At 40.9% G+C, this 12151-nt stretch overlaps 1 protein-coding gene across 1 annotated transcript in view; it reads left to right on the top strand.

Annotated features, from left to right (window-relative positions):
- The first annotated feature begins 3438 nt into the window (after positions 1-3438).
- USH2A (usherin) overlaps positions 3439-12151 on the top strand; it is a 594633-nt gene continuing 585920 nt past the window's right edge. Inside the window, exon 1 of the mRNA XM_063125387.1 lies at positions 3439-3923. Within this exon, the coding sequence (XP_062981457.1) occupies positions 3439-3923 (485 nt within the window). The remainder of the gene's footprint in view (positions 3924-12151) is intronic.

Genomic DNA, 12151 nt, shown 5'->3' with positions numbered 1-12151 from the left:
AATACAACTGTTAAAAATACAGAAGCCCTGTCCTCCTTTTCATATGGTCACCCTACGTTCCACTCTTTTTCTTGTTTCTTCTGTTGCTGTTTTCATGGCTTTTACTGTTGCATTTACTGTTTTGTTTTAAATTTTAGCTTTAGCCACCATGGCAGCTAGGAATGGGACAGGGAGAAGTACTGTGAGAAGGAAGAAGTACTGAGAGAAGGTAAGTACTCGGAGAAGGAAGAATGCAAGAAAATCTATGATCCCAAGGGCTGTCTTCATGGAGCTGACTTAGTGCCACTCTGTCGCCAAACCCCACGGTATCACTGGTGTGGGGTGGTGGCAAGTTTTTTACACAGAGGGAGGCAGCATGGGCTTTCTGGCTGCCATTAGGCTCACCTGGCCCTTCCCTCTCCCTACCACAGCTTCCAGTAACCAATGAATGCCCCCCAGCACAGCGCCTGAGCGAGGATAGACAGGGAAGAGCAGGGCTGACCTTGCTCGGGCAGGAAAAGTTGGGGTAAGTCCCCAATGTTTCTGCTGATGGTCTTTGGCTTTTTGCCCCGGGGTGGCTCCAAATCAGTGGCTCCATCATATAACCAGGGCTTCTAGAGTGTATAGACAGCCTCTCTGTGTGACTGGGTATCCTGACAACTGAACTCAGGAACACTACACACTAGTGTCATGGTTCTACTTGCAAATGGATTTTTTTTAAAAAAAGTATTAATGATACAACTATTACTTCCCTCTAAAGTAACTTGGGCCCCCATATTGATTTTGTTACAGATGTGAAGTTGCAATCCTATGCAAACTTACCTTTGAGTAAGTCTTATTGAACGTAATAGGACTTTGGAGTAGACATGCATAGGATTGCACAGTGAATCTCATAGCATTGGAATGAATCCAGCAGATCTTATAGTTCAGGGTCTTGCCTTGTGGGAGCATCTATATATATTTGGCATGGTGCTGGAGGAACGTCACACCAGAGCAGAATCTACACCACTGCTTTAAAGTGCTTTAAAACAGCTTTGACAACTGCTGGGGCCCAGTACACACTCCATATACAGTTGTCAAAACTGTTATAAAGCACTTTAAAGCAGTAGTGTAGATCCAGCCCTGGTTCATGCCAGCTGTTAAATCTTCTGGAGTCTAGAGGCTGCTCGAAAAGGCACTCCTGTTTACCGCATTTCTTTGATTGTAAGACGCCATCGATTGTAAGACGCACACTAATTACAGTACCACCAACAGAAAAAAAAACCCTAAGACACACCCACGATTCTAAGACGCACCCCATTTTTAGAGATGTTTATATGGGGAAAAAAGTGTGTCTTAGAATGGAAGAAATAGGGTAATGTGGACACTGTCAAGAGGACCAAGGCCCACTGGTCAAGCAAGCTGCTCCCTCCTGTATCTGTGAGGCAGGGAAACCTCATTTCCTGCCCCCCCCCCCCCCGATAAAAGCATTGAGGTGTTTCTTAAGCAGTGCTCCCTCTAGTGCAGCCTTTCTCAACCTGGGGCGCTCCAGATGTGTTGGACTGCATCTCCCAGAATGCCCCAGCCAGGCTGGGGCATTCTGGGAGTTGTAGTCCAACACATCTGGAGCGCCTCAGGTTGAGAAAGGCTGCTCTAGTGGGAAAGGAGCTCTGTCTGCCATTTTGACAAATACAAAGATTCTGTGCTGAAACAGCAGATAAAGCACAGGGAACAGAAACCCCTGTAGACAAAGGAAGGGAGCAAGAACCAATTTGTTGCCACTGGCTGTATTAAATATTTCATGCTTTGAATTTGAGCAACCATGGCAGAGTTTGCTGACGCTTTGCTTTCCCCCCCCTCCCCCTACACACACAAAACTTGTTGGAGAGGGTTGAGGGTGAGTGAGAAAAACAACCCAAGTTCCAAACACACTCTCCAGTTGGTACTGACTGTATATTCTGTAGTGCTGCTTTAATATTAGATATGCACAGTGGTTTGCTGAGTGTCTCAAATTCTCTCGCTCCACGATTAAGAGTTCTACATTCAAGTCTGAGGAGAGCAGACAGCTCTCTGGCATCCCACTTAAAGTGCTTACTGTCTGAGATACTTTACCTGGGAGTCTGAGTGTTCCTTCTTACTGTGCCTCCTGCCAAGGCCTGTTTACTAAGAATTACTGGGGGTAACTCCACTGTTGCCAGGCAACCGGAACTAGCGTTCCTGCCATTCGAGCCAATTGTCAAACCGAAGGTGTGAGTAGTTGCCTCTTTGAAATGCAATAAATAACGACAACGCAACATATCTATCACTTACAATTACACAGTATTAGCCGTACCTGTATATAAGCCATAATATCTATCTGTAGTGTCGGAAATAGCACAGGCTTTTGCTAGGGAAAAGGGTCATGCAGGACAGATGGTGATATGTTTTTAATCAGCTTTGCTGAGAGCTAAAAGGAGCTGCGTGAAATGGACAATTGGGGTAAGACGCAAAGTGCTTTGCAAACTTAAAGTTGTATGTATGTACATTTAACTTGTGAGTAACTTTTTTTTTTAAAAAAAAATCATGTATATATTTCTGGATGTTGTGTTCAAGTTACTTAGTGTATTAGGTTTTTTGACTGTCATAATGTAAGTGCAGTTATTGGCACTGCGTGACTTAAGCGCCTGTACACTTCAGATGTAGAACTGCTTAGCTTTAGTTTCATATAGCTAAGCCACGGAGCTTGACGGCTGACATTCAAGAGTTTACATGTACGGCAGCATCTGACATTTCAGTGATTTGTCCCAAAATCAGTTTTGAAAATGTTCCATATCATTTTATTTATTTATTTATTTATTTAAATATTAATTGAATAGGGTATTTTGTAGATAGGTGGGGGTATAAATTGAATAATAATTTCATTTCTATACCGCCCAAGATCCAAAGCTCTCTGGGCAGTTCATAACAATTCATAAATTCACAAACTTCATGTTTCATCTATATATTTTCCTATCAAAATTACCTTGTGGTTTTAATTCTTTTTAAGTGTGTGTGTGTGTGTGTGTGTGTTTGTGTGTGTGTTTCCTTAGATAGTTAGTATACAACCTCATTTATGTGGGGTTATTGCTGGCAGGTAAGAATTTCAGACAAGAGATAATCATATTTCTGTGCACCGTCCTCCTACACGGGAGCTTTGTAAATAGGTTATCTATTGCAATTGGTGTCTTTACTCCCTGCTTTAGGTCAGTCTGGGCTTAGGTATTTGTATGGTCATGTACAAAGCACCAATTTCCCTTATACAATGTTTCTGTGTTGGATTTCAGGTGTTATCACTTTCCCAAAAGTGTGCCACTGGTCATAAGAAGCTCAACACCCCAGGATTTCAAATTAAGATGAAATGCGGCATCGTCTTTAAACCAGGCAACCCAAGGGCATTGTCACTGATGCAGCCATCATTATTTATTTAGGAATGCCTTATGAAGAGGAGACCTTCCTGTAAACATGATTTGCCTGGCTCTCCCCTTCCACTGTGGTTTCCTATTTCATGCCATTGAAACGTTCATCATGGCTTATTACACATCTTTACCCCTGGCCAGCTCCCAGGGACATTTCCCAAGACTTGAAAACGTGGGTGCTTTCAAACACATTTCCATTGTGCCAACCCAAGCTACCTGTGGACTGCCAGAGCGGAGTGCTTTTTGTCAAAGTTCTGTTGCTCTCGAAAGCATTCGGTCCTGTACCAAGCAATTTTGCATTCAGGACTGCCCGTACAGATCATCACCTGCTTCCTATATTGCCATTTTCTCAGAAAGCCTGGGAATCTGCATCACACGAGACAAGCATGATTTGCATCCTGGACCCTTCAGCAACTTGTCAAGCTTTATTTTTCATAACCTACAAGATTGTTTTTCCACTCCCCGCGCTCGGAAGCTTGCAGCTTCATTTACTTTAACCGTGTGGTTGAAACCTGAGAAAGAAGGTGTAATGTAAGTAGTTGGCAGGTGTTTACCTAATCGGTAAAATCAGTCATAGTAGTAGACAAAGTTACTGTTCGGGTACACATAGAGTGGAAGGCACCCTGGTCCTATACACAAGGATTTTGTAGGGAATTAAAATCTCACTTGGTACAGCCTTACTCAGAGTGTTCCACTTTGGACTGCATTTGGGGATCACATGTTTGATTATTTCTTCTGTCCATGGGACGACGGACATTAACATGTCAGGAAGTATGTACTACACCAGTGTTCTCTCTTTTGTGCTGATTCTCTATGTGCAGGGAGTTCTTAATATGAGGGCATTCAAGCATGTATTTCCCCCACTTGCATTCTGAATTGGAAGGGCTATTCATGATATTTCTAAATATGTAGTATGGAGCTATACTTGAAGCAATGTCCTCTAAAATTCTAAGTACTATGCACTGCACTACTCTGAAGGGTTTTTTTTTTTTTTTGCATGTGTGTGTGGTGGTGGGGCTCGGTTTTGCTCAGTGAAGCTGCTGTGGGGCTGTGGTAGGGCAGCTGACTGGGGCCACAGCTAGACCTAAGGTTTATCCTGGGATCATCCAGGGTTCACCTCTGCCTGAGCACTGGATCCCCTGTGTGTCACCTAGATGAATAGGTTTGACCCCTGGACGATCCAGGGATAAACCTTAGGTCTAGCTATGGCCTGGTTTTCTCATTGGTGGCATAGCAGCAACACCAGCAGGGCTGTGGGGAGGAAGGCCTCATCTACACCAAGCAGGATATTGCACTATGAAAGCGGTAGATAAAATGCAGGAGCCACACTACTGCTTTATAGTGATATTGAAGTGCACTAACAACTGTTGGGGCCCATTGACACATACCATTTACCACTTTCATACCACTACATCCTGCTTGGTGTGGCTCCTGCTTTTTATATACCGCTTTCATACTGCTTTCATCATGCAATATCCTGCTTGGTGTAGATGAGGCCGAAGAGGGGAGGAGGAGGAGCAACTGAGTGCTCATCTACACACCAAGCAGGATATTCCACTATGAAAGCAGTATATAAAAGGCAGGAGCCACACCAAACAGAATATAGCAGCATAAAAGCGGTATATGGTATGTGTCAATGGGCCCCAACAGTGGTCAGTCCACTTCAATACTGCTATAAAGCAGTAGTGTGGTTCCTGCCTTTTATATACCGCTTTCATAGTGGAATATCCTCCTTGGTGTAAATTACCCCTGAGTGCACATCTCCTTCATACATGTACCAAAGAGTGTCAAAGGAGCACGAGAAAAGGATTTTCACTTCCTTCTAACTCACAAAAGTCAGAACCTATTACTGAACCAATGTCCAACCTAGCTGCCAGCTATTGCCCCAGAATGAGATGTAAATTTTGTACAGCAACTGCTATCTTTTTGTGGGTGGAATACATTATATCACAAATAAACCAAAGACAGACAAAGAAGAGGAAGAAGAAGAAGGGTGTATAATAGAAGATTAAGATTTTATTTGGCATTCCAGATCCCCCAAAAACAGATTAATAAGGAATACAGTATTTGAATGGCTTTAAAAGGGATTAGAGAAGGCTATCAATGGCTACTAGTCCTGGTACCTCTATGCTTCTTCCAATATCAGTTGCTGGGGAACATGGGTATGAGGGTACTCATGTCCTGCTTGTGGGTTTCCCATCAGCAACTTGTGAATGGAATGCTGGACTAGATGGGTCATTGGTCTGATCCAGCAATGCTTTTCTTATGTTCTTATTCCAGGTTAATTTAGTTACTTAATGTAGCTCTCACACTGAAACTTTTTTGCCAATATGATTCCCACATGAAAAATAGTGAAGTGCTATAGCTAATAATTATAGGGTGACCATATGAAAAGAAGGATAGGCCTCCTGTATCTTTAACAGTTGCATAAAAAAGGGAATTTCAGCAGGTGTCATTTGTATGCAAGCAGCACCTGGTGAAATTCCCTCTTCATCACAACAGTTAAAGCTGCAGGAGCTCTGCCCTCCTTTGTATCTGGTCACTCTAATATAGCTCCTGCAGCTTTAACTGTTGTGATGAAGAGCGAATTTCAACAGGTGCTGCATACATACAAAGGACACCTGCTGAAATTCCCTTTTCAATACAACTGTTAAAGATACAGGAGCCCTGTCCTCCTTTCCATATGGTCACCCTAGCTAATAGCCAAAGGTTTATTAATGTGGATGGCAACTTTACAGAATATAAAAGGAAGATCCCTGCCCCAAAGACCTGACAGTCTAAATTTTGACCCAGGGGAAGCAACAGAGAAAGGGAAAGGAAGTGTAGGCAGAGATAAATAGGGGAAGAAAGTGCAATTATGTAAGTTACAGATACTTAGGCTTAGTTATAGTAGGGACAGGAATTCATGGAACCAGACAACAGAACAGATGTCTTTTTGTGTAGTTATAATATTGTGGTAAAAACCACAAAACCACATGGACCTCCTGATTGAGAAGTTTCTTCAGCTACTGCTGCCCTCACCCATCATGTACTCACCAGAATGAGAACAAGTCCCATAAAAGAAACCTCTGCAAATGACTGCCTTTTGAGATGAGCATGGGGGAGCAGGTAAGGCAGTAAATTTTGTCAATTGTTCTAGGGTGCACAGATTGGTCATAAAATGGTGGGGAGAAGTGAGGTGAAAATGCAATTTGGAAATTCATTCTGAAGCAGTCAGTGCCAAACAAATACCTCAAAAAAATCCTGTTGCATCTCCCAGCTGCCCGTCTGTACAGAAACACAATGGAGTGCTCCATAATGAAGCATGTGGGCTACAACTGTACTCAAATCAGCATGAAATCTTGCCAGAGTAAGATTTTGGAACACGTCTCTTCTCCTTCAAAAATATATATGAGGGTGCTGAATGACAGCTTACAGGGCTTAGAGTTTGGGACCATTAGTATGCTAATTTAATGCCTTCCTCTCTTTCCTTTATATCCCATATGTTGGAGCCATAAGAATAATCCACTTTATCTGGATTTTGTTTCAGTTTTGTTATTCAATTCTGACTGAATCTGCCTGTCTTAGGTGGGTGGAAAAACACAAATCAGTGTCATCAGCATCCACCCTCCAAGCCAGCCACTCCCACTGTCTTTATTTCCAAGAAATATTAACAACAACAATAGTAAAGATCCGAAATATTCTGTAAAATAAATCCCACAGGGCTGAGAGACAAGCTACAGTATGTCACGTCACTCTCTGAAAGACCGGAATGATTCCAGAATTGTTTCTCAAGTGCTCACTGTCTCCCTCCTTTGATTCAGTAGAAAATGATGGTCCACAGCGTTGGAAATTGTTGAGGTGTCCAAATATGACCAACACAGAGCATTGCTTTGTCAGTCATTAGATGGGCTACCTCTTCTCTCACTTGGCTCATTTACTTATTTAAAATATTTGATACCCCCCTAGTAAAAAATAACTAGGATGGTGTACAATTGTGTTTAAAGTAGTTCTATAAAGAAGAAAATATTCGAAATTTGTAAGGGCATAATCCTATGTTTCCCGGGAGGGTGTCTCAGGGGCTATAGGATTTTGCAGACCTCCCCCTCCATGGGCAAGGAGTAGTTCTACCACCAGAGGCCTTCTTGTTGCAGTAGACGCGCTCTACTTCCATTGCCCCTTTGCTGTGGGTTTTCCAATGGTATTAGGCAGAAAAACACGGTTTACTGGGGAAGGGATCTAAAATCCCCTGTATGCCTCCCTAAACAAGAAATAAACCACACCAACACCTTCTGCCCTCACTGGCATGAGCCTGGAAGAGCTTGGATGGGGTGGTTCCTCCACCATGGAATCTCCCCACCTGGTCTCTTTAAGATTTCTATGTAAGCATATAGTAGAAGCAGTAAGAATACAGTAAAAGAATACAATCTCCCATTGAATACAATCTCCCATTCAAAAGGATGAGAACGTTAAAAAAAAAGAAAAGAAAGCAGAATATAATAATGTTTATTTCCTTAATATGACTTCAAAGGTCTTCTCCCATATTTACCATTCCAGTATCACATCATATCTTGCTGTCAAGTAAACTATTGTTATCCCCTCCCCCCCTCAAAGGATTGACTAGTGTGGTTTACAAATATTTCACAATTCAAGAAAAAGCTTAGATTTTTCAAAGAGAAGTAACTTCCAGGAGAACAGTTATGTCTTAGGCCAGAAAAGAAAAGACAATTTCTAATAGAAGCTAATGCAATTATACCATTTAAAAATACAACATGTCTTCATCTGATGATAAATAAGTTGTAAACCACACATTTGTAAAAACTTTCTGGATTTGAAAATGCTACACATCAAGGTCACTTCCCCTGTTAAAGTTCTGACACCTGTGGGCATCCACATATGGGGGTATTTGTTTTTAGATAAGCAAAATTAATAAACCCTGGATTATCCAATTATTGTTTATCCAGGAACTGGGTAAATCCAGTTCCTAAATATTTTCCTACTTGGCTGTGTCTTCTGGCAAATATTTGTTAACGAAAAACTAACATGTTTACATGCAAACAAAATTGGCAGTAAGTTAAGAAATGCATTTTTAGTAAACTTGCAGATTGAATGGTTCACTTAAAATTTCTGTTGATAAACTCTGTTGATCAGAATCATTACTGAGAAAGAGTAATGGTCAAACTTCATTTATCTTATCTGATTAAAAGGGAGTATGATGTTTTACTGCATATGGCTATGATGTTAACTTTAATATAAAGGTTTATAGTTAATAAGAATGTTTAAAGAAAGTACTCACTGTGTGTTTGTAGCAGAATGGTAAGTATGAAGCCATAGAGGGTGAGTGAGTGCTGGATGGAAGGAGAGCGCTGATTGGATGTTTGTGTGAAACGTCTGGATGGGTGTGAGAGAATGGGAGGAGTCGGAGGACTGTATCTGCTGCTGCCGTCAGGTATGTAAAGGGAATATGGATGGGAGAGAGATAGGAAGGGTCTGCATGCTTTGTTGTTTTGGTGGATTAGAGTGTGGGGGAAAGAATAGTGTAGTTTAGAAAGGAGTACTTGAAGTTATATATTGTGAAACATTGAAGTGAAATTACCATCTGAAACAGTTATGCATTGTACTTTGAAACCATATACTTCTGAACTGAGAGAAACTATTAAGCTTTTGAACCTGCATTAATGTCTTGTTATTAAATTACATTCATTTACATCTGGTGTGGTCATTAGAGTAACTGGGGAAGGGTACAGGTTTATCTATGGTGGCAGTGGAAGGGAGAAGTTTGGGGCGAGGGTGCCGATCTGTATAGCTGTGGGGACTGAGCAGAAGAAGAAATGCCACAGGGACAGATTTAGCATCCCAAAACTTTGACGAAGGCACCTGAGCTGGGTCCTTTGGGGTCAAGAAAGAATAAGAGTGATCCAGAGTAAACCCACTGAAGAGGTGGTCATCACAGGGAGTTACTGACAAACCTGTCAATATGCATAGTTGTGACTATGTCCCACTGAAATCAATTGGATAGAACTTAGTCATAACTAGTTCTTTTTGCTATGCTGTGCCCTATATTTTTGAACTAATGCAACAGCACTTTTCTGAAAACCAGAAACACGTTATAAATATATATTGACATTCTATGCTTGAGTTTTTAAAGTGTGTTACTGATAAAAAAAAAATCAATTTACTGTGTAGAAGATTACACATAAAATTGGTTATATTATTTTTAAATTGATTTTAGCACATTGAAGGATATATAGTCCTGAGCACATTCACTTGATGTGACTGGCCACTATATTAGAAGATGGCGTCCCCCATGTTTTGGGGACAGAAAAAGATCGCTGCCACTGAAAAACATGCAATCTTTTCCTCCCACAAAACACTTGGTGATGGCCAGGGCGTTTGTAGGCCACATGGGCAACAGAGTATCAGTGGTCCCCTTTGGCATTGCCCCTCCTCCACCTGAACTTGTTTTATTCTTCAAGTTTTTAGATGCAGCCTTACTTATACCTGGTAAATATTTTCAACAACTTAACACTTAGTTTCGTAAATTCTTCTGGAGTTCTTCCCCACTTTGAATATCTTTGAAACGGATGCAGCGTCCAATTAAAGAAAGTGGGTTTGGTTTTCCAGACCTTGCTTTGTACCATTGGGCCTATCTATTGGCTTGTACTAAATTTTGGTCTTTTCCTGTTTGCTCAGAACTGGCACCATGGCCAGTTCTTGAAGCCTTGTGGTTAGAATCTCTTCCCAAAATGGATGGCACTTGGTTCTCGACATATTAGAATAAGCAAAAAAACCCCAAACCCTTACAATTTTGGCTGCAAGGGAGGTGTGGTGTATAGTATCATGTCAATTACAGTTTGATCCATTCTCTCATGCAAAATTGACTTTATGGGGAAATCCAGATTTAAGAATTGGAAAGAAAGTGTTCTTGTGGAGAACATGGACTGTTAAGATGATTTTTACTTTGGATCAATTAATTATCCTTTTCTGATTTGTGTGTTAAATATAATTTACCTATTGTGGCCGAATGGCAATACTTGCAATTGCAACACCTGCTGGAATCTAGGTTTGGTCCATCTGCTTTTACTGCCTCAGAGCCTCCAGCATTGTTAGAAAAACTTATAGCAGCTGAACAGACATGTTGATCTATGATATATATAAATATGATACCCATAGTTTAAGACAGGATTGGAATAGCAAATTGGAGTGTCCTATTTTGCCTAATCAATGGATTGTTGCCCTAGCATCTGTATCTCCCACACTAGAGGCATTCAAGAGGCAGCTGGACAACCATCTGTCAGGGATGCTTTAGGGTGGATTCCTGCATTGAGCAGGGGGTTGGACTCGATGGCTTTGTAGGCCCCTTCTAACTCTGCTATTCTATGATTCTATGATCTGAAGCCTCTATGGATTTTAGGCTGTGTCTTATTCAGCAATAAATAAATAAAAAATGTTTCGGGTTTATTGGACTCCACACCACAAAATAAGGGTTTGTCTAACTTGCACAATGGTTGGAGATGTAGTTCATCTAATGCTTCTTTAATTCATTTTTTTGGACAATGCCCAGTAGTTGCCCCCTTTTGGAGGAGGTTATAATAAGAATAAACATTGTACTGAAACCATCTATAATATGGAATGATGTGCATGACCTTCTAAATTACCTACCAGCTTCTTGGAAATTAACACATGGTCAGCGCAGACGGATCTTCAGAGCCCTTATGAGAGCCAAAAGACTTATACTATCACTTTGGAAAAATAAATGCTCACTTCTCATAATGCATTTGACTGAGGACTTAATAACACTATCAACATTTGAACAAGATCCTTGTGATATAGGGTGGGATACAAATGTAGTAGTAGTAGTAGTAATAATAATGGCACAATCTGCAAGTGGATAAATACATGGATATTTGTTCTGCTTTTCTTGAAACTTCTGCATACCCCCCCCCCATTTTTTAAATGAATGGTACACTTGATGGGGAAAAAACAATGATATTCCTATATATGTAATGTTTCTTTTTTTTTCATGATTTATTTTCTGTTCTATTTAGTTAATATTCACAATAGAAAATAAAATAAATAAAGTTTTTAGATGCAGCCAATGAGGCTGCAATCCCAAACACACTTACTAGGAAGAAAGGCCCAAAGTGAACCTACTGGGACATCTTAGTGAACATAGATAGGATTGCACTCCAGAGATGTGGGTAAATAAGAGAAGGCAAGTTACGTTTTAGGTATTTTTTCCAAGGACAGATTTGTGCAAATACCTATACAGTACTCATAGGTTTTCATAGATGTTAACTAAAATGATTTGCTCTATCGTGGATGGGATATGAAGAATTCTGCCTACTACGCTCACTCCACACACACCCCTGTTCCACCTATTCCCTTTATTTCCTGTCATCTCTTCTCTTCTCACATAGATAGACAAAGGGTGGACACACATACCTTGAATGTCCAGGTTTGTTTTTTAATTGATTACCTAGGGTAATTGATTTCTGTTGGACAAATGGTAAACCTGCAGGGTAAAATGCAACAATATATTTAACGTCATGCCTGGGTTAGCTCTTAGTTAGGCATTCTCCGAACTACAGTGGATGAGGATGGCTCTTTAGTAGCCTTTCATGATTTAGCCTGGACAATTGAAGTAAGTGCAAGGACCAAAGAAAAGAGAAGACCTACTTTGCTTCTTATGCTTTTCCACTGATCTATGCATGTACAAAAACCTGTCAGGTTCTATGCATGCATCAAGGCTTTTCACCAGTAACGATAGAAAACTGGCA

The sequence above is a fragment of the Elgaria multicarinata genome, chromosome 4 (genome assembly GCF_023053635.1).
Source record: "Elgaria multicarinata webbii isolate HBS135686 ecotype San Diego chromosome 4, rElgMul1.1.pri, whole genome shotgun sequence".
Lineage (NCBI taxonomy): Eukaryota > Metazoa > Chordata > Lepidosauria > Squamata > Anguidae > Elgaria > Elgaria multicarinata.
The sequence above is the reverse complement of the archived record's forward strand: the minus strand, read 5'-3'. Positions and strand labels throughout refer to the sequence as shown.